The sequence below is a fragment of the Dermacentor andersoni genome, chromosome 3, assembly GCF_023375885.2.
Source record: "Dermacentor andersoni chromosome 3, qqDerAnde1_hic_scaffold, whole genome shotgun sequence".
In the NCBI taxonomy this organism is placed as follows: domain Eukaryota; kingdom Metazoa; phylum Arthropoda; class Arachnida; order Ixodida; family Ixodidae; genus Dermacentor; species Dermacentor andersoni.
Window position 1 is genome coordinate 128,267,162 of NC_092816.1, and position 23,130 is coordinate 128,290,291.

The following is a 23,130-nucleotide window of genomic DNA, read 5'->3' on the forward strand; positions in this document are numbered from 1 at the left end:
AATCGAATACCCACGTTGCACTGCTCGTTATTGCGTTTACAAGGAGCTACGTGACAACGCCGGCCAAGTTGGGGCTAAATGCTCTCAGATCGTCGTGACGTGATTCAATATTTTGGTTTTCTCTGCTCCACGGCTCTACCTGCAAGTAATCTTGTAGATCAACCCTTGTGAGAGAGCGTGAAGCATTGATAGGCAAACAGTGCAGGTCGACTCACGAAGCGAACACGCATCTGTTCATAACACTAGTATAAATGAAACACTTTTGCTTTGTCGAGGAAAAGAGGCTATTGGATGTATTAGGAAGAAATGTATTCATAGAAAAATACTCCACAAACTCTATGGCATAGGCGGGCTATAAATCATAGCCAAGTAGTAAATGGGTATACCATTAGACGGTGTAAGATGCTCAACGTCGTGCATGCCTCTCTCTCTCGTTGTTGTTTCTGTGCGACATCGTATTAAGACGCGTGAGATCCCGAGGAAGCTACAAAGACGCGAGGAGCACTTTCCGCGGTAAATGAGCAAAAAAGAGAAGATAATAGAGGAAGGAAGAATAAGCCGCTCCTGTGTCCTGAACGGGAGAAGGTGGTGGGCGTCTAGCGCCTGTTTGCCCACGATGTTACTTCAAGGGGGATGATGCCTGCCCTGAAGACCTGGCATTCACAACGGGTGCGGAATAGGAGGTCTTTGGTGGAGCGCGCACGGAGGCAGTGGTGATGAAGTATGGTGGTGCGAGTGGCTTGTTACTTTTCTACTGCGGGGCAGTGACGCAGGAGGTGCTTTACAGTTTTAACTCACTCACACTCTGTGGTGGTGGGAGAGGAAGCCATACCTAGGTGGTGCCTCCAAGCGACGTTCCAGCTGCAGCCTAACTTCAGTATGAGGAGAAGTGACCACTCTCTTATGGTGAGATCTCGGCCTGGCAGAAATAATAGTGGTTTGCTCTCGACCATGCAAGGATGGGCATGACAGCTCAATAGCAGCCTGCGGACAGTGTGCCTCGAGCAGTGGGAAGCTACAACTGCGTTACTGATGGTTGTGGTAGCGGTATTTTCCGCCTTGGCAGGAGCATCTGCTTGCTCACCGCAAGGGATTTGCACATGTGACGACAGCCAGTACAAGCAGACGTAGACACAGCTCGCAAGAAGGACCCCAAGTTTGGTTGCCAGGAAAACCAGACTGAAGGTTAACTTGTGGGACTACTTCAACGCACTCTGGCGGCGCGATGAGATCACTCCGGGCAAGTAAGAGATTTGCGGTTTACGCCGCACAATAATTCCAACGCGGCTGAGTCAGCACACTTCACCAGTACTCTTAATCATGGAACCTGTTACGTCATTTTGCTTCTCTCTATATGCGACTTGCTAAATCGCAATAATCATGTTCACCCAACCACTGACCTGCCTACATGGTCGCTCTTAAACCCAGCGGACATGTCAATGGCGTCAACGCTACATCTGCCATCGAAGCCCATAGAATATCGTACGATCCGTGGATCACGTGGAAGATTTGGAAAGTGAGTTTCTGCCCTTTTCCACTGTTAGGCGATGGAGCAAGAGGCAAAAGACGTTCAAGCAGCCAAGTTGCTAGTTACGATAGGCGAACGGGCTCTGAAGTCGTACAGTACCTTCCAATTCTATGAAGCAGAAGAAAAAAATGACACCGTGCTTTTGATGCCGAAACTTGAGGAGTAGTACAAGATCGCAACGTACTTCGATTTTCAAGAATGTCATTGTAGTTCAAGGAACCAAAAAGAAACCACGAGTTTAATGAACGGCTGACTAAGTTGGATGTGTTATCAAATAACTGTGAACTTGCGGACCTTTAGGACAGCACGCTGCGTAGCCTAATCAATTTAGGCATTCGGGACAAGAGCTTGCAGCAAAGAGTGATCGCGGAAATCGGGACGTACCAAATAAAGGTTGACTATGCCGTACGCAAGAGCAAGGCAAAGGACACTTTTACAATATAAGTGAAGCTACGGGTGCCAGCAAACGCACAACAGTGAACGCGGTAAAAACGACAACAAAAAAGAAAACATTTGCTACAAATGTGAGAGTCATAAGCACCCCAGTTAAACGTGCCGAGCAAACGAGAGAACATACCGGAAGTGTAGAAGGCTCAACCATTTTGCTCGTGCGTTCAAGTCGTCCACTTTTCACGCAGCATTAACCAACAAATACCAGAGTTACGCGCTGAAGATAAAAAATGTTTTCTGAAAACGTTAACCCTCGGTGCAATAGCCACCGATCACTGGAGCGCTAAGAGGTTATATTGAAGGCCATCCTAAAATGTGCAACCTAGACAACTAAAGAAAGATAATGTTATGACGCGACGTTGCAAAGTGGCCAAAAAATGCGTCAACAAGACTGCAATATCAAACACATAACATCTTTAGGGCGCAAGAAATTCGCGCGTGTGACAGTTCAATTGATGCTTTCGGCGTATGACAGAACCAGGGAACAAATATTCTACAGGGACGCTGTTAGCATCTCGGTGGTCAGCATTTTTCATGTCCGTCCGTGAACCAAAATTATCATCATAACCAATGGCACATATCGCCCCCCTCCACCTAAGCAAGAAAAAAATTCCCTTGTAATGCTGCAGGCACTAAGGAAAGGGAAGCGGATAGTGCCTACATTCACTGCATAAAACGTACATCATGCATTTAACGTAAAGAAATGCGTACGTTTCAATAAAGAAAAGGCTCAAACAAGCATCGGTCGTCATCAGCAATGGTTCATACGTCCGTAAGCAGGCAAGAATGCAAAGGCTAATACCCCCGTACGGCAGAGGCTGGAAGCACTGAGCAAAGTGAAGCGAACATTGCATACATTTATTGAAATCGCCCACACAACATACAGAATAACATACGTATTAATAAAAAACATGCCTAAATCAAGCATCTGAACCATCAATAAAGCATCGCATACCCCCCTCAGAAGTTGTAGTGATGGTAGTGCAACAGTTTCGCTGGACAACCACTTTTGCAGGGCCGGTATGACGACTCACTTTTGTTCATTCGTCCCTGCCAGTTTGAGTGGTGCAGCAGCTGAAAGCCTGGGCTTCATATATCGTGTGCGCAATATACAGAACGAACTATGTCCGTCAGTGCAGCCACTTGGAAGAACTCGTCGAGGGACTCGGGCAGCTAAAAGAATTTAACACACAAACATACAAATTTAACACACCCAATTGTGCGTGGCGCTACGGACACGATAGACCTTGAGGTTCACGGGATTTACAAACTGTATAGCGAGTTCAGCTATCACTGCTCAGCTAATCAGGAATGCCCAAACTCTGCCCTATGCAGGCGGCTTAATCATCTACCACATCGAACGTTACGTGTATCTAACAGAAACTTTCAGGTAGTTGCAATGTCACGCAGACGCTAGGACCAATTACTATTTCACTAGGCGAATTCAACTCCCATCTCTGAACCTAGCAAGGCCTGCTCATCTGCTCTCATTATTAAAAAGGATGCATTCAGAACGGCACTCAAAGATTCACTCCTGAATGGCTCCTATTTGAACGCTTGCGTGAAGCCAGATGTACTGACACATATAGTTTGCAGCTTACCTACTCCCCTCAAATCGCTAACTTCTTCCGCGTTTTGTATGGTCAGGAAAGAAGCGCAGGATATTATTTTATGTCTCAGCCGTGGCAAAGCAATACCTGAAAGAAATTTTCTCAAACGCGCAACCGCTGACTCAACCGGATACGCCAAGAGACTTGCTTGGGAGAAGTCGCAGAGGCATTGCAAATCAAGTGACAGCCACCGAGGAGCCAGCTGCGTGCGGTAGGTACAGAGACGGGCGCTACGCCATTTTTTTCCTTCGCCCTACGGAAGGCGTGACTGTATTCCGAACTTATAATGAAGGAAATCTGTGTCATTTTAGTAAGAGAAGAAAGGAAGTTTGTTAGAGTGTAATGAAGAGCTTGGTACTGGTAAACATTGGTATCCATAGTAGTGAATAAAATGACACGGATTACCATTAATAAACATTAAACATGTCAGGAAATCACAGTTGACAAGGAAATACTTCAAGGACTTCTTTTATTCGTCGACCATGCACAACTAGAGTAGTTTTCCTGCTCAAGTTGCGAATGCTGAATATAGAAATTTATTCTCTACCGGGTTCCCCACGCTTCAAAAAAAAAAGATAACAATAAACATTTGGATTGTTTTATTGTATTGAAGTGATATTTGTGTTACACTTTTTATTGTGTGCTAACGCTTGTTATTGTGTTGCACGCTACCGCTATTTTTCATTCCGTTAATGTATTCAATTGAGGATTCCTTATTTTTGTTGTAATAATGTCCCAAAGTGCAGCTCTGTAGGTGTAATAATAAAATCATTTACTACTTCTGTTCAGCACTGCTATGTCTAATGTTGTAGTGATTGCACGTTCAGATAAATGGAACAAATACGCCCTTTCTATGCACATTAAAACGCGCTGATCTGTCTTTGGCATCGTGACGTCGTTTTGCATGCGCTACGTGCAGGTGTGGGCCTTGGCATCGTGATATGCATGCTGCAAGTCCTCATCAGCATGTACTTTGAGCGGCACCGGGGTGCTGCCAACGGTATCATGTACACCGGCTCCACCGCCTCTGCTCTGATCTTCCCCCGTCTGCTGCTTTATTTTAGCGACACCTACGGCTTCCGAGGAAGCCTGCTGCTTTTTGGTGCTGTCCTGATGAACATGATAGCCGTGAGTCTCGCCTTTCGAGAACCGCCGTGGATCCGGAATGACAGAATCAAGAGGAGAAAGGGCGTGGAGGCCACACGGCGGCCATCAACCATCGCAGCGAACTCAAAGAACGGGTCATCAAAGGCATCCACCATCAAGGCCGTGCTGCTAAACCTTCGCGGAGTGCTCAAGTGCGCCATAACGTACGTGCTTGTCGTCACGTGGCTAGTGTTCTGCTACAACTACGACATCTTCTTCTCCACGATCGTGGACTTCGCTATGGACAAGGGGGTGTCCCTCAAGGACGCTGTGTCTTTCATCACGTACACATCTGTCACGGATGTCGTGGGGAGGCTTTTCGTCCCTATTTTGGCCGACCGCGGGATGCTGCAGCGGTCGACGTTAATGACTGCAAATTATTTTCTCCTGGGCGCGTGCACTGTGTCATTGCCATTCTGCGAGTCCTATTGGGCTCTGCTCACGGGGTGCCTTGGCGTCGCCCTATTCCTCGGCTGTGCCATTACCATGCAGAGCGTTCTGATGGCGCAGTATTTGGGGATCGAAAAACTTGCCCTGGGCTTTAGCGTCGTCGGCGCTCTTTGTGGACCAGCACTCTTAGGAAAGGCCCCGTTCGTAGGTGAGTGATGTATTTCATGGCTTCATGCTTACGTGTACAGTGCAGAGCTGGTGAAATCTAGGTAAAAAGTGAAGATAAAAAATCGAAGGAGTTGTATGTTCAGACTGCAGGCAATACCCCGCCGCGCACCGAAATAATTACTGGTTGAAGGGAAACCTTTCACAAAAACTTTGTATCAAGTACTGTGACGACAAAATGAGAAGCGTAAGAAGGATGGGACAGGATACAGCGCTCTTTCCTGTCCCACCTTTTTCCGTTTGCCTTGCTCGCGCTAGTAAGTATGTCACAGCAACTCCATCAAGAGCAACTATTCCAACTTTCTGCGTTAACTATTCGATCAAGTTACATCAACCTTGTTAAATGGCGCATCCGGGAGTAGCTTGGAAAGTACCTGTCTATTGCGGTCACTAGCTGTGGAGTAAAACGACCATTGATTTGCTGAATCAGAAATGTCAACGTGCACAAATAATCGGTTGTTGCACTGTCCCTAAAGAATTCCCAGTCTTTAAGGCACTAAACGTTTATATAGACGCGTTCAGTGACTGCGTGAATCTGGTGGTCTAGCACCATGCCGAACAGCATAGTACAATCAGATACATTTTTTCAGCCTTGAATTATCCCTCGGAAATATTTTTCGTGTTATAACTAATATATGCCTAGAGGGAACAGATGTGTCGATGGTTGATAAGTTGGCGCAGCGTTCTCGACATCGTGCGGAGCATTCTCTACATCGTGCGGAGACCTCATTTTTCTCTACTCTCAGATTTGAATGATATTCAGCGTTTGTATGTTTCTTGTTGTTGCACAGGCGTCTGTTATCTGTGCGCCTGTAAGTTGCTTTCATAAATATATACTCGAATGCAAATTCGATAAGATCAGTTTGTATTGCCAGCTGCCTAAGTGACCAGTGAAATCTTGTTGGAATGCGACCGACGTATATTCCAAGAACCTACCGGAAAACTAAACGGGTAGGCTAAGTGTTTTTAACGTTTTAAAATTTTCATTGGACCAATGCATTAAAACACACATAAAATCACTCGAAAACTTCGACTGAATCAGCGAAAATGAAGACAGATAATAAGATAAGAGAGCTCAAGCTGAGAATATTAGGAAAACAACAATATTAGGAAAACGACAGAAAAACGGACAGTGCGCTAATAGCCAGATCGTGTGTTCGTATGGCTACGTTGCATTTGAAAATATTAAGAAGCTACAGCAGTTTCGGAACGAATGGAAAAAATAAGGGTTTTATTGAATGCTGCTCGGTATGCGGTTGTATTTACAGTATGCGATTTAATACGAGAGGTTCCCAGGAGGATGGAGGGCTAAAATGTATAACAGTGGTAGAACCAAGAATAGCGCTTAAGGTACCGTTTTGAGAAGGTGACTTTTCTTCCTCAGGGTGGCAATAGATTTCCTTATCAGCTTTTTCATATAGCTCTAGCTCTAGCTATATATATATTGTACCTCAGCACTTCGGCGCCAGTTCTGTGCCAGCACGGAATATGTGTGCCAGCTCCTCTTACGCTGAAGCCGTTACTCACTCATACGCGCGACCAGCGCCAGCGCTAAGCGGCCCGTTCATTCGCGTCTATTCTCTGCCACGTCCCATACGCCCGGTTCACGTATCAGGTACCCCCCTGCCAGACCCTCTCACAACCCATGGCGTACTCTGGATAACCGTCCCATCTGCTACGCCTGCGGTATCGCTCGGCATGTTGGGCGCCACTGTCGCGGCCGTGTAGGGTATTTTTGGTGACGTCGCGCCCCGCTTTGAATACACATCTCATCGACCATAATCCGATGCTGACGGTGACCGCTTCGGACTCTTATTCACGTCGCGCCACCTTCATCTCACGTCAGCGGCCTTCACCTAGCCGCCGCTCCATGTCCCCCATGCTTCGGTGGTCCTATTCTCCGCCGAGGGAAAACTAACAGCCGCAGTTCCTGAGGCAAGAATTTCGCTGACGTCGAAATCTTCAAGGCCTCGTACTTTTCCCCTATTGAACTCTCAGTGTTTATAGATGGTGTCGCGACCAAAGGTCTTGTCGACACATCGAGCTGCCGCTTTTGGGATAGGTGAACTACTGTGCCGCAAACTTTAAAAAGTGACAATACCGCTTCCTGACCTGTTCTTACGGACGGCGAGCTCGCAGCACGTTAAGCCTTTGGCCGCGTGCACCACTCGTGTTTTGAGCGAAGACGAGCCGTAGGTCGTCGAATTTGTCGTCCTTACGCGTGCGTCGCATGGTGTTATCCTAGGCTGGGACTTCTTTTCTGAACATCATGCTGTATTCGACTGTGCTCGCGCACAACTAGCCCTGTATCCGTTCAGTACGATAATTGCAGACCCCACGTACCCGTCACCTAAAGTGACCGTCGCTTCCGACGTCGTCATTTCTACGTTCTCGGCAACCTTAGTGTCCACACGCGGCCGCTCTATCACCGATTCAAGTGAATTTTTACGCTCTTTGAAGATTGTGCCCCTCGCAGGAACCTCGTACTTCCGTTTGCTGTCGTCGAATTCGCTGATGATTGCGGTGCAGTTTACGCTTTCAATCCCTTTCCCTGCCCTTCAACTTTATTACACGGCAAATGTCTCGACCATCTGGACACATTTAACGCCATTTTCGGCTCTCAGGCATCGTCTCATGTGGCACTACTGCCTCTGGATGCAGTCACTTCTGCCACCGCACCCGTCGAACGTGACCAAGAGATCTTCTTGCGCAGCATAGATAACGCCCTCACTGAAGCGCAGGGCAGCCAAGTCGTTCAGCTACTAGAACGTCTTGCACGTCTTATTTACTTATTTATGTACAAATACTACTAGCAGCAGTACTGCCCAAGCAGGAGAAGGTTACAAAAGGCGAGCTTGGAAAGAACGCTCAAAGTTATTAACATTAATACAGTCAATAACACAATCAGGCAGGTGGTTCTATTGTTCGATTGCGTAGGGTAAAATGAATTTTGGAATTGTTTAGTTCTGGCATAATATGGCCTTATCACTTTTGTGTGGTTCAATCTTGATAATATTTGTGGCTCAGAAAGTATGATTCACGTGGCAATCATGTTTTGTTGTGATAAAGCAAGTACAAGAACGTTAACCTGGCGATCTGCCTGCGTAACTGGAGCGGCTATAACTTATGTTGCCTTGGCATATCAGTAACAGAAGAACGTTTTCGATAATCAGATGAGATGAACCTGGCATCATGACGTTGGATATGCTCCACTTGATCGACGATTTTTTCATGGTACGGATTCCACACCACCGACGTCTACTCTAGGACACTTTGACCTCGATTGGTGCGTAAAAAAGATGGTTCGATCATGTTTTGCGTCGATTACTGCTGACCAAACAATATTAAGCCCAATGATGTGTATCCGCTACCACGTATTGACGGCGTACTGGATTGCCTTCAAGGAGCCGAATATTTCTCGTCGCTGGATCTGCGCTCCACCTACTGACAAGTGCCCATGGCTGAATGCGACCGCCCAATAACGGCTTTTATCATTCTTGACGGTTTATATATATTTAATGTGATGCCTTTCAGCCTTTGCAACGCGCCTGCAACTTTCGAGAGGTTGATGGACTCTACTCCTAGAGGATTAAAATGGCAGGCCTCTCCGTGCTAAGTAGACCATATATTAGTAATTCCTGCAGATTTTTCCTCTCACATTACACGCTTCGAACAAGTTCTCGATTGTCTCACTGCCGCAGGCTTCTAGCTAGACTTGCAAAAAAGTCATTTTGGCGCCCGAAAACCAGAAATGTTAGGCCACGTAGTCTCGAAAGAAGGCATCTTACCGGATCCTGCGAAGCTTCGTGGAGTTGCTGACTACCTCACGCCCTGCACTCTAAAGGAGCTCCGTAGCTTCAGCGGCTTGGACTCGTATTGCCGGCGTTTCATCCGCAATTTCACCTCCATTATCGCCCCCTTGACACAGCTTCTTTCCCGCAGCACTGAAATCTCGACTAAGAATTCCGAGTGTGATAAGTCATTTACAACGCTTCGCCGACTCCCCACATCCCCTGCAACACTGGGTTACTTTGCTCCTGCCTCCCCTACTGAGATACAGACGGTCGCTAGCGGTATCGGACTTGGTGCCATACTCGCTAAACGCAATCATGGCTTTGACGAGTACGTTGTGGCATATGCCAGCCGTACACTAACAAAGGCAGTCAAATTACTCCTTAACGGAAAAGGAATATTTAGCCATTGTTTGGGCAATCGGTAAATTTCGTACTTACCTTTATGGCCGTCAGTTTGACGTTGTCACCGACCACCATGCCTTGTGTTGTTTATCGTCGTTGAAACATCCCACCGGACGCCTTGCTCGCTGGGCTTTACGCCATCAAGAGTATGATATTCGTGTCTTTTATCCCTCGGGACAAAAACACTCGGACGCTGACGCCCTCTCCGTTTCGCCGCTGCCTTCTGATTTTGTCTGCTCAACAACTGTGACCTGCGATCCGTCATCTCTTACCATCACCGATATGCCGGCGGAACAGCGCAAAGATCCCTGGATATATATCTCGATCTTCGCCTGACTCGCCCTCACGCACCCTTCGTCGTCAAGCTCCGCACTTTGCCGTTCGCGCAGGCTTCTTGTACCATTGCCATTTGTTGGGCGTGTTGGTAAATTGAAATCATATTTAGCGCCAGCAAACAAGGACGGAAGGGAGACGACAACACAATGCGCTAACTTCAACAACTTGATTTTCAGGAAGTACACCTATATAAACCATGCACAGTGGCGCCACCTCATCCAAATCTTATCCATCCAAAAAAGCCGTCTCCTTATCTAACAGGTCGATTGAAGGGGCACTAACACACGTGTCTCTATTCCGCCAGATAGCCTGCGCTTCAATGATCTCTCGCACATCTTTATCTTTGTGCTTTGCAAGAACCCGACAGGATTCATAGACCGGCGCACAGCCGGTCTATAAGATTTGGATGAGGTGGCGCCACTGTGCATGGTTTATATAGGTGTACTTCCTGAAAATCAAGTTGTTGAAGTTAGCGCATTGTGTTGTCGTCTCCCTTCCGTCCTTGTTTGCTGGCGCTAAATATGCCTTCTTGTACCGTCGCAATTACTTAAGCGATGGCCGTAGGTGGCTCCTTGTTATTCCTTTTGCAGCGTTTTGCATGATGACGCACAATGTGGTCATGCTGGCACATTCAAAACGTACTCCGGTCTTCGCCTGCGGTACTACTGGCGCGGCATGTATCACTACGTTCGCCAGTATGTTCGGTCATGCCCTACGTGTCAGCGCCCCAAGACACCTCCTCACAGCACCGCCGGTCCTCTATCGCCATTGCCACGCCCTCCCCGACCTTTCCACTGTGTTCGAGTTGATCTTTTCGGTCACCTGCCGCACACTCCTGACGGCAACAGGTATGTCACTGTCGCCGTTGACCACCTCACACGGTACGCTGAAAGATCTGGTCTGTCAATCGCCCCACGAAAGACGTTGCTTACTTCCTTCTTCATCACGTCATTCTGCGACATGGTTCATCACGTGAAAAACTGAGCGGCCGTGGCCGCGTGTTTCTGTCAAACGTCATCGAAGCCCTTTTAAAGGAATGCCAGAATGTGCATCGCACCACCTCAACCTACCATCCTCAAGCTAACGGCATGGCGGAACGTTTCAATTGTACCCTTGCCGAGAGGTTGATATACGTGTCCGACCATGCCACGAATGGGCACCGGGTACTTTCATCCATAACCTACGCTTATAACTCTGTCGCCCAAGCTACCACCGGTTCCTCAGCTTCCTTTCTTCTCTATGGACGTGAACCGTCATACTCCTTAGATACAATTCTGCCATAGCGAACTGACGTTTCTGAAGCGAAACCTATTTCTGAATCGGCCGCTTATGCAGAAGAATGCCGTCAACTGGCAGGTTTGTTTACCACGCAAGACCAGTGTTGTCAAAAATTTTGCCATGACGCCTCTGCATCTACTGCCCGCTATTCCCACGGAACTCCCCCGGTTTGGCTATGGGTTCCAACCACCACTCTTGGCCTTTGTACCAAACTCGCATACAAGTACGACGGTCCTTACAGAGTCCTAGAGCAAACGTCGCCCGTGAACTATATCATCGAGCCGGTCGAGCCAGCTCGCGACTATTGTTTCCGAGGGCGCGAAACAGTTCAAGTCGCACGGCCTAAACCGTGCCTGTGCTGATTTCTGCCTAGGTCGCCAGGTTGGCCCCTTTCTACCCGGGGAGTGTTGTACCGGAGCACTTCGGTGCGAGTTCTGTGCCTGCACGGAGGAATAAGTTGACGTTCGTGTGTGTCTTGCTTCGTCGGTTTTTCGGGCTGTGGCTACCTTGTGTTAGTGGCCGTTTTCCAGACGCCGTGCCCACGTTGGTGAGACGAACACGCCTGTTATATACAAACATCCAACCATCCATCCATCCATCCATCCATCAATCCATCCATCCATCCATCCATCCATCCATCCATCCATCCATCCATCCATCCATCCATCCATCCATCCATCCATCCATCCATCCATCCATCCATACATACATACATACATACATACATACATACATACATACATACATACATGTATGTATGTATGTATGTATGTATGTATGTATGTATGTTAGACATTCATGTAGCTGGCCCTACCAAGCCCCCCTCAATATGCAACGACGAGGAAAATGAGCTAGTGCGCCGGAGTAAGCGGCATTCGGTTTATTCAGTAAATCTGAGAAGGAGAACGGGAGAAGCTGAGGGGATATATAACGGAAGATGTTTAGTTATTTTAGAGAGGCCAGGTAAGGCCAGTCACTGCTGTTCGTTAAGGTGCGGGGTTCACATAAACGAAAACCGACTAAACACGCATTTTCTTTAAGAAAATCACTGAGCAGGAAAAGGATAAGCACGAGAGCCAGGCACGTACCCAGGGGGGGGGGGGGGGCGGGGGGGCCCGGGCCCCCCCCCCCCCCCGAAATCAAGTGACATACCCCCCCCCCCTCCCCACCCACGCCACCAGTCCTCACACATTCCTAAAGCGCCACCAGATCAATGTTGAGACTTGGCAGCTAATCATCAGTCAGCATTATGCTGCCTTTTTCACTCCTTTTAGATGGCGGTAGTTATCGGCATCTCTTGTAATGTGAAGGACAGATTTCTCATAGATTCCGCACCCGCGCGATTAACTCGAGATGCGTTCAGTTGTCACCATCTGTTCAACCATCACGCGCATAGCTGTTGCTTTTGTTAGTTGCACCTTCTTTGTTTAGGCTGATCCTGGGACCAGGAGAGGGATGCGGCTGTTACTCAGCTGGTCTGTACTCTCATGGAACGAGTTGCTGCCGGAGAAAACGCCCATTGCGTTTAACTTGTTTCTTTGCTTCATTATTTCCTTGAGTTGCGGCTCGCCGCGACGCTGGCAGATGCCCGGAACCATATACACGTGACATGGATTAGATAAGGTCGGAAAAAAGATAATGTGAAAGAGCGTCCATCCTGAAACCCTGCAATAACCCTTAAACCCATAAGCAAGATGACTGTCGCCCGTTACCTCGTCTGTTTTTCCCTAATTGTATAGCACTTTTCGTGCAAAATTGGCAACTGGAAACAAAAATCGCAAGGAGTTGAGAAATTAAGCGATCTACTAAGGGAGAGAGCCAAGGCAACAACCAAATTGCAAGGAAAAGCGAACAATAAAAATGTTAACCGTTGTTTACGAGAATATTTATGGATCAACATCTTTTTATTTAAAAAAGGAAGTAGAGAAAACGCCACCGGAAGTGGAGAACAATTACTTGTTTTGAATGACGCTTCTACAGTTATCAGTCGAACCGCCTCACGTAGCCACTTCTCTGCTGTGCTTATGTGGGTGTTTTTCTAATCTTTTGCGGTGGGCGCAGTGCGTCTAGAATCCCAGTGTCCTGCGCTCTACGCGGTTGTATGGGACTGGCGGCCGCACAGCGTTACGCAATTCGCGGAACTCTCAAAACTGATCAACAAGGCGAAAATAACTGATATTCGAAGCTATAATACGAGAAAGACTGAAGAAGCCGTAAAAAATGAACGCAGCCTGAAATCAGTAAAAAAGAAACCTGGCATAGGACAAACCTTGATGTATGCACTAAAAGATAAGAAGGATAATGTCATCATAATCTCGAAGATATAGTAAAAGCAGCGGAAAAATTCTAAGCTGACCTGTATACAGTACCCAGAGGAGTCACGATACCTGACTTAGAAATAGTAATGAACAGGATACAGAAACTCTCCTATAACTAGCGATGAGGTCAGAAGGGCCCTGCAAGACATGAAACGATGAAGAGCGGGAGGCGAAGGTGGAATAAAAGTCGATTTAATCAAAGATGGAGGAGACATAATGCTTGGAAAACTGGCGGCTCCTTATACGAAGTGTCTATCGACTGCAAGGGTCCCAGAAAACTGGAAGAATGCAGACATTATACTAATCCACAAAAAAGGAGACGTTAAAGAATTGAAAAATTATAGGACCATTAGCTTGCACCCAGTATTATATAAAATTTTTACCAAAATAATCTCCAATAGAATAAGGGCAACACTGGATTTTGTCAACCAAGGGAACAGGCTGGCTTCAGGAAGAGATACCTTACAATGGATCACATCCATGTCATCAATCAGCTTATCGCGAAATCCGCAGAGTACAATAAGCCTCTCTATGTGGCTTAGATAGATTACGAAAAGGCATTTGATTCAGTAGAGATACCAGCAGTCATAGAGGCACTACGTAATCCAGGAGTACAGAACGCTTACGTAAAAAGCTTGGAAACTATTGCTACATGCGTGTGGTATTTGTTTGTTTGAACGAGGCGCGTGGGCGCCATCACTCCAGAAAAGAGGAGGAAGAACGAACTGTGCTCGCGCTGTGAATCTAACCGGTGAGCGCTGCAACCGTTGTTGTAAATATAATCTGTAAATAGTTTCTCGTCTTACTGACTCGTCCTTCGCGTAAGAATATCTACAGAGGTTCTACAGCTACCTTAATTCTACACAAGAAAAGCAGGGATATACCTACAGAGAAAGGGGTCAGACAGGGAGACACAATTTCTCCAAAGCTATTCACTCAGTACTTAGAATAATTCAAGCTATTAAACTGAAAAGGCTTAGGAGTAAAGATCGACGGCAAATAGCTCAGCAACCTTCGGTTTGTCGATGACATTGTTCTATTCAACAACAATGCAGACGAGTTACAACAAATGATTGGAGGCCTTAAAAGAGAGAGTGTAAAAGTGGGGTTGAATATTAATATGCAGAAGATGAAGATAATGACAAACAGTCGGGCAAAGGAACAAGAGATCAGGATCGCCAGTCGGCCACTAGAGACTGTGAAGGAGTACGGTTACCTAGGTCAATTAATCACAGGGATCCCTGATCATGAGAAGGAAATTCACAGAAGAATAAAAATAGGTTGGATCGCATACGGCAGACATTGCCAGCTCCTGACTGGAAGCTTACCATTATTATTGAAAAGTAAGGTGTGCAATCAGTGCATTTTGCCAGCGCTGACATATGGGGCAGGGACTTGAGAGCAAGTTAAGGACCGCGCAAAGAGCGATTGAACGAAGATTGCTAGGCATAACGTTAAGAGAGAGAAAGAGAGCGGTTTAGATCAGAGAGCGAACAGGTATAGATGATATTCTAATTGACATCAAGAAGAAAAAATGTAGCTGGGCCGGTCATGTAATGAGCCGGTTAGATAACCGTTGGACCATTAGAGTTACAGAATGGGTACCAAGAGAAGGAAAACGCAATCGAGGCCGACAAAACACTAGGTGGCGCGATGAAATTAGGAAATTCGCGGGCGCTAGTTGGAATCGGTTGGCGCAGGACAGGGGTAATTACAGGTCGCAGGGAGAGGACGTCGCCCTGCAGTGGGCATGAAACAGGACGATGAATGATGATGATGATGATGATGATGATGATGATGATGATGGAGGTGGTGCCCCCCCCCCCCCCGAAAAAAAAATCCTGGGTACGTGCCTGACGAGAGCACTGGCATGGGCAAGTGCATTTTTTTATATTGCCGAAACTTGAATCGAAACACAGGCATCACTAGCCTAGAAGCATATATTATTGAGTTCTCTGATCTTACGTAGGAGCAGTCACTGGGAATATAGCCAGTTATCTCCCCGCAATACAAAAGTAATTTGCTGTTGACACTATATTAAAAAGAGGAAACAGAAAAGAAGTCAAAGTGAAAAGGGGTAGAAAAAACTGAGAGTGGGGAACACGTATTCGGTCCTACGTACAAGAACGAATCCACAGTGTTTTGGCAGTTGAGGCTAAAGAAATAATATTATAATAAAAATCGTGCATCTATATTTTTACACTCAACCAAGTGCGCCTTCAATAGTTCACTTTCTTCCAGCATATTCCTTTTTTCCTTTTCTTCTGTGTTTTTCCACATTTCCGTTTTCGCTTTGCAAGTGTTCCAATGGCAGATTTTATTATGTCCTGCTTAGTGGGAACATGGACCCACCGGTGTTGTGAGCCAATACTTGCATATTTAATACGTTTCCGCTTGTGCCAGGCCTGCTTATTACCCATCAGCAGTAAAAAAACACCTCAACCTTACTCCCGCCCATATTCCGTTTCTCCTCACTCCACCGTTTCACGAGCAACTTCCGCTCGCTCGGCGCAAGGGTTCATTCTCCTCTTATTTTCCCCTTCATTATAAATTCAAAAAGGGGTCTGACAGCTGGGTTAGCACACGCGGTATGAAAGTTATAAATAGGGATAAGGTGCATCAAAAAAGCAGTCCTTCCTGAGGCACCTTATCTCTGTTTATCAGCGTAGATGATAAACAGATAGATGCACAATTTTTAATAAAATATTATTTCTTTAGCCTCAACTGCCCAAAAACTGTGGATTCGTTCTTGTACGTAAGACCGAATACCTCTTCCCCACTCTCAGTTTTTTCTACCCCTTTTCACTTTGACTTCTTTTCTGTTTCCTCTTTTTAATATAGTGTCAACAGCAAATTACTTTTGTATTGCGGGGAGATAACTGGCTATATTCCCAGTGACTGCTCCCACAGAATACCAAGTACTCTTTCATTAATCCACTTTATTACTGACGTGGTAATAGTTTATGTGAAGGAAATGAAGGTTAAAATTCCATTTTTCTTAATTTAGCCCCGAAATCCTGGCGCCATTACTTCAGTGTTACACCAGAGATGAGAAAGCATTTTTCTAGTATTGGGGCCGCAATGGCTCTTGGAAAGTCTCTGAAACTTGCTAAGTTCAGTTTTCGTTTCCTCTGGAGGAAAAACGTATTCCAGCTTTGCCGATAACAAGTTAGCTAGGCGCGTGTAGACACTGCTGACATTCTTGACGACTCGACGAAATACTGCGAGACCTTGAAGATGGCGGTGCCATCGGCGTTTTGTTTTTTTCGTTTCTTTTCTGTTAGAAAAGCCTGCTCTCCCTGTAAGAATACCTTTTTTTCCATTGCAAACGTGTAACATATCGATCCAGCTTAGCCTATTTTACCATTTGTGTCACGGTAACTAGATAGCTCCGAATGCGTAGTCCTCTTCAGTAAGGTTTTTCTCCTCTCTTCTTCCGCTGGGTTCTTCTTTCTTGGTGTTTTAGTTCGTTCTCGGCTATTCCTAAGCCGCTGCACTGTTCTCCGCTTCGGTATTCCGGGACTGAAGATGCTGGATGTCAATAATTTGAACTGAATTTATTTACAGACAGACATTAGCTGTTACACTGGGTATACAGTAAACAAGGAAAACGGGTTCATACTTACGAATGCGACTGAGCAAAGGCCTCGGAGCAGCCCGTCGCTCCGATCGGGCACTTGACGAGATCGGTCTGTTGTCTCTCAAGTATCAAACCACACTGGAACCCCTCAGTATATACTAAACAAGGAAGACAGGTTCATATTTACGAATGTGGCTGAGCAAGGGCCTCGGAGCAGTCCGTCGCTGCTATAGGGCACTTGACGAGATCGGTCCGTTGTCTCTCAAGTCTCAGACCACACTGCCCGCTCAGCCGCGCCGATTCTCACCCTCAGCCACGGGACCGTGTGTCCCGACTGTGTAACTCGCACCAGCGGTTGCCACCGCTCGAACCACCCGGGCCGCCCGCGGCGTCTCTGCCCGACGCAAACACTCCCCAAAGACACCCTTCTCCAGATGCCGCTACAGCGGCTCGCTGCGCGTTCAATGGCGCTCGCAGAACCAGTGCGCGAGAACCCCTGCCGCTCCCTTTTTCGCCGAACAGCGCCCGGCCACCGCCGTCCCAAAGCAGGCGCTTTCTGGAAGCGGCCCGGGTGCGAGCCAACAGCACAACATTGCAATGCAACAAATGCACATACACAGAGTGGACCCTAGCGAAGTCCAACGAGCACGCACTTCAACAACAACAAAAAAAAAAGAATGCACACATGAGTTTAACCAAGGCGAACATTCACAACGACCTTACATCTTCACAAGACCAACTAAGGGGTTGTCAGATATCCGGAACGTAAAGAAAATTTATTAGGACTTCGAAAATACTGCTTTTTCTATTGCAATAAAAATATTGTTATTTTTTGTGGTAGGAGAAAGCGAAAAGCTTGTTATGCCATTTACACGGTGATATAAAACAGGAAAGGACGACGTCATCCGAAAGAGACAGTACAGACAAACGCTAATTCAACTAGACTGATAAACTATCCCTTAAACAGTTGTTTATGTTAACTTTCTTACACTACATTGCTTATTAATAGCGAAAAAATGAGTAACAAGGTTTTATTGTTTCAATTTCGCGCCTTAAATTCAGCTCCGGTGCGTCAGACTCAAGTCACCGAGCTCAAACTGGTTTTACAGCGAAGTTAAAATTTCGGATAGCTAATCCGAAATTTTAATTTCGCTGTAAAACCACTTTGAACTCGGTGACTGAGTCTCGCGCACCGGAGCAGAATTTCGGAAGAGGCCCTTCAAATTCTACTAAAAACCCTCCTAGGAGGGACATAACTTTTATTTGGGTTCCGTCCCATGAAGAAATCCCAGGAAATGCAGCCGCTCACGAGCTCGCCCGAGCATTCTGCCACCGGGAAACTCTACAGCAGCCATTTCCAGGGATAAAAGATAGCATTATTACGTACAGGAAAATTGTTGATCATTACAAAGCGGAAAGAAGAATTTTTCCGCCTCCGCATCGGTCTCTCTCTCAGGAGGACGCTCGCATTTGGCGGCGCCTCCAGGGAAGCAATTATACATCACCATATTGGATCTACATAACACAGACGAAGGAATATAACGACGCCCTCTGCAAAATTTGTAAGCAAAAAGTTACGCTAGACTATATAATATGGGAATGTGCTGGCTTCTCAGGGGCCAAGGAAGACATTGACAATAGAGAAGCCTGGGAGGCCTTGCTCTAGAGCGAGGCTGAAGACGATCAGCGTCGAGCAATCCGCCTGGCCGTCGAGGCCGTGAAGACTCACCGTCCTCAACGCGCGGGGTCTGCTTCGTCCTAGGCATATCATCGTCAACGCATATCAACTAGACATCGTCAAGGCATATCAACTAGAAAATAATTCTGTGGATGACATTATTTTTGAGATATCCATCATCCAATTTCCTGTAAAAAATGCAGTGTCGTTTCTATTACTATAAGACGTCGTTTTGCACTAAAACACAAAAGTAGCTGGACCGCCAATGTATTTCTTCGTAAATTTCGATAGTTAATATTTCAAAATTGGTGGCATCCTCAGAATTCATTACAATTGAATCTACCTTGCGAACTCCAAGACTACAATTTGTAACTTGCAATATGCACTGTAAAATAATAATTTAGAAGCCTAATTTGTGAATGCTTGTTAATAATTCAGATATGCATTTCCATTTCCCGCACAAATAATCTCGGCCTGTTTGGGTGACCGAACTCAAAGAATACGATCGCACTATCTGCCACACATGATTTCTTAATATTACTCAATATCCCAAAAACATTGGTACTCGTCAATACCTATCACTGAAAAAAAAAAACTTTCTTGAGCAATAGGGCTCTAGTTAGCTACATTTCCGGCCAACAAACGCCGGCAGATTTAAGTCTTTTGCTCTCATTGAAAATGTAAAAAGTAATATATTGGCTACCTGCTGTTATGTATCATAGGCGCGATATGATAATGAGGCATGTCGCCGTGGGAGACTTCAGATTAATTTTGAGCACCTGGTGTTCTTGAACGTGTACTCAAGGCATGGCACACGAGCCTTTTAGTAATTCACCCCCATCTAAAGACGGACCAGTTTTTTTTTATTATTCATGTAAAACAAACAGGATAGTGGCTGTCACAGTTTGCCAGCGCCCGCTACATATCCTGTTTCGCTTGACTGAAAATATAGAACACAAGGAAAGACAATAAGTACAAATTACTGCATCAGGGAATAAATAAATAGAACAATGTCGAACACACAAAAACTAAAAGTACCTTTCGAAAATTTTTAATTCAACTGAACTCCGGGAATCTCCATCTCAAGGATGTCTTTCAGGAATCTTCTGCTAATATTCGCAATCTGTAGGCATCTAAAAAATCTGCGGGTGGCTCCATATCGTTATTGGACGCTTGCATGTACCTGCCTGACTTGATAGTGTATGTATTCGCAGTTATTGCGATGTTCTTGCAGCTAAAGTGTAGCTTTTTTTTGCCTACAGTACCGGTTTTGGCATGGCTTCTTGGGTGCTGGATGCTGCGGAGGTATACACTATGGTTATATACAAGTACCACCAAAGGGGCCTTTATAATTCTTGTGTGCTCATCAAGTAGGCGCAGCTCTGTGCTGCGCAACAACAACATAACAACGTACATAAAAGCTCCACATATAACGTCCGCTCGCGGACGTCTCTCTGCCCACCTATCTGTCAACGGAATGATCAACTATATGCAATGGATTATTGATTTGCTTTCCAGTATTTGACTTAGCCATTAAGAATGCAGCGCTAGGTGCGTACCCGCCCTTGGCCAATCCTTCGTAATGTGCGGGCCCCACTGTGTTTCCTACATAAAACCTGAACATATATTTTTCACTCACAGATACCTCTAAAAGACTGTACACCGATACGTTATTGTATTGTGAAATGTATTTTGAACAAATTGTGTAGTTTACTTTATTTTGACCCACTCCAGTATTGATTTTTACTCGTCGAGTATCCGCCACAGGGTTTGCGCCTCACGTGGCCACGGGGTTCACATGGCTAGGATGCTGTTACCCTAGATACCGTCGTTTTGTGAACGATTAGTGCTTGCAGCTACCGCATGGAACTGGAGCGGATTTTCTCGGCTAATCCACTTGATGCAAAGAAAAGGCCTCTTGCCTGTCTCGCACGCCCTCGGTATGCTGCAAAACGTGACGAAGTTCGCTAACACGTCCTAGTCGCGCATACCGGGTGTTTCAGAAAACACTTTCAAATTTTTTTAACTGCCTGTCGGACACAGCTCGATTCTAGTCCATGAGCTGGTCTTCCCACAAAGGCAAACATTAATTGCAAAAAAAAATTGAAATGCATAATCAACGAATCAACCAAATTAAGATATTAACTAACTACCTTACGGCACATACTGTAGTTTACAAATTATAGCCGGGTAGTTTGAAAGGCGGATTCACTTGGAACGAATTCGCAGGATGACACCAGTATTGCGATATTAATTCCCGAACTTTGCGAAGAAATGCATTGGCATTCCAGTTACTTTCGTGCTTCAATGCATGAAACGGCGCTTTTATGATATGCGAAGTTTCACGGCCCATATTATGTAAAAGGTGTCGCCCACACCATACATTTCAAATCGACATGCTTCTCGCCCTGCAGTCTTCCTATGAACCAGACAAAAAGCCATATATTTATTTTGCAAAACTAAACACTTCCTCTTTCCAAGTGACCCAATGTGTCCTGGAATTGTTACTGAACATACATATATTATCGAGCCACAAGTTGAAAACAAAAGTTAAAAGATAACCAAAGCAGTTTTTTTGCATATAGCCTAAAATAAGTATCTCCGATAAAAAAGCTTCGCTTCACATAGTATACAAGATGTTGGTTGGATCTGCATACTTTTTTAGATTGTTTACTCCTCCGTAACACAGCAAAAGAAATGCAGCGATTGTGCAGAGGGAAACCCGTCTGGATCCCGCGCGCACTTTGCTGCAACGGCATTGTTTCGAATCTCCCGTGGTGGCGGTTGCTCGCAAAGTTTTTTTTTTTATTTCTACCTAAAATAATGCAGAAGCAACAAATGAGGAGGTGGCCTGGTGACGACGACAACGTGACCTCGATGAGGAAGTTTGCTGTCAGTTCAGGCGAATAGATGGAGGCAACGATGAATGAGTGCAGTCCTGTTCCGCGAAATTCACCACAGTCGCTGTAAAAACATTTATTCAAATGAATAAGATATGAACGGGCACTAGTGGGACAAGCATCTAGTTGTTTCTTTCAGCTATAGTGTTAAGCGTCTTAAGAGAAAAGGAAGTACGTATCATGGGAAGACGTGTGTATCGTATCGTAGCATCGCATGAGATCAACTAGCACAAGTCATCTGTGCCTGCTTGAACTACACGTGCCTTTCCTTTCCTTGTGTTTCCATTAACCGCCTCTCCCTCGTTTAGGTATGAAACACCGAGCGCAATAAACATTGCGGTAAATTGTTGTCTTGACACGCGTGTTGTTGGTTTCTTCGACCGTGACCGATGAGATAGAACATGCATTCAACAGCACCGTCTGGTATGACAGTACAGCACAGCAAAATGACTATTGCATAGACATTCGGCGCAAGATGCTCAGCTGCCTCTCATGAGAGTACGTGACTAGTAAGGGCTGTTTGCATGTGCCCTGCTATAAGCCTCACGCGTGCTTAAATTTTCCTTCGCCGGTGCTATGATGCGTTTCATTCATGTTCACAAATGTTTGAAACCTTGAGAGGCTTAGATATAGCCTTTTATTCCCAAATAGCTTACTTTTTGAGGGAGGCCAATAAAGGAAACTTCAACCTTTTTTTTTTTTGCAGGGTTCTTCAGAGATGACCTAGGCTCATACAACGAGATGTTCTGGGTCCTTGGCAGCTTCAGCTTCTTCGTCACCATTCAATGGGCGTTGGTGTCCTTGGTCGACAGGAAGAGAACACACAAATGGCAGCCGGATACTACGTAAATGCGCTATGGTCCGATGACGTAATAAACAAAGCGATGTATGTTGAAACAATTCATATAAAACCTATATTACATTTCGATCATCATCCCTATGAGTGGAATATACTTATGTTCTCGCTTTCGACTGCAACACGATTGATAAAACCACAACTTATAGCAAACATTGGCAGGCACATATATTTGTGGAGTGTACCCTTTCAATTTAATACGATTTTGTTCGATTGCGTCGAAGCATGTTGGTACCAAAATTTTTAATTAGTTCGCATAATAAGAACTTCCAGCTTAATAATGATAACTTGATGTGTATGCTGGTGACGGCGTTCCCTACCTGTTTATAATCGAAGAACATGAGAAGTTTCATTAACACAAGGTAGACCAGAATTTCTCGAAATTTGAGTTACGAAAGAGGAGAATCAGTCAAAAAAAAACAGAAAAATCAAACATGACAAGCTAGGCAAGGTAAAAGTAAATAAATGCAGCGTAGTGCTCGTGGGCAATTGTAAAGCTCATGAGCTGTACTAAAGAATTTCGTGAAGCCAACATGATATATTATTATTGAACACCAGCAGGTCGCCATTATCCCTCAAGAGAAAAGTATATAACAGCTGTATCTTACCAGTACTCACGTACGGGGCAGAAACCTGGAG

General features: G+C 45.6%; 1 protein-coding gene across 1 annotated transcript in view; it reads left to right on the forward strand.

Moving 5' to 3' along the window:
• Nucleotides 1-22,546, forward strand: part of LOC126525323 (monocarboxylate transporter 12-like) — a 36,661-nt gene extending 14,115 nt beyond the window's left edge. Inside the window, exons 4-5 of the mRNA XM_072286756.1 lie at nucleotides 4,508-5,332; nucleotides 22,342-22,546. Of these exons, the coding sequence (XP_072142857.1) occupies nucleotides 4,508-5,332; nucleotides 22,342-22,484 (968 nt within the window). The 3' untranslated portion in view covers nucleotides 22,485-22,546. The remainder of the gene's footprint in view (nucleotides 1-4,507; nucleotides 5,333-22,341) is intronic.
• Nucleotides 22,547-23,130: the final 584 nt, after the last annotated feature.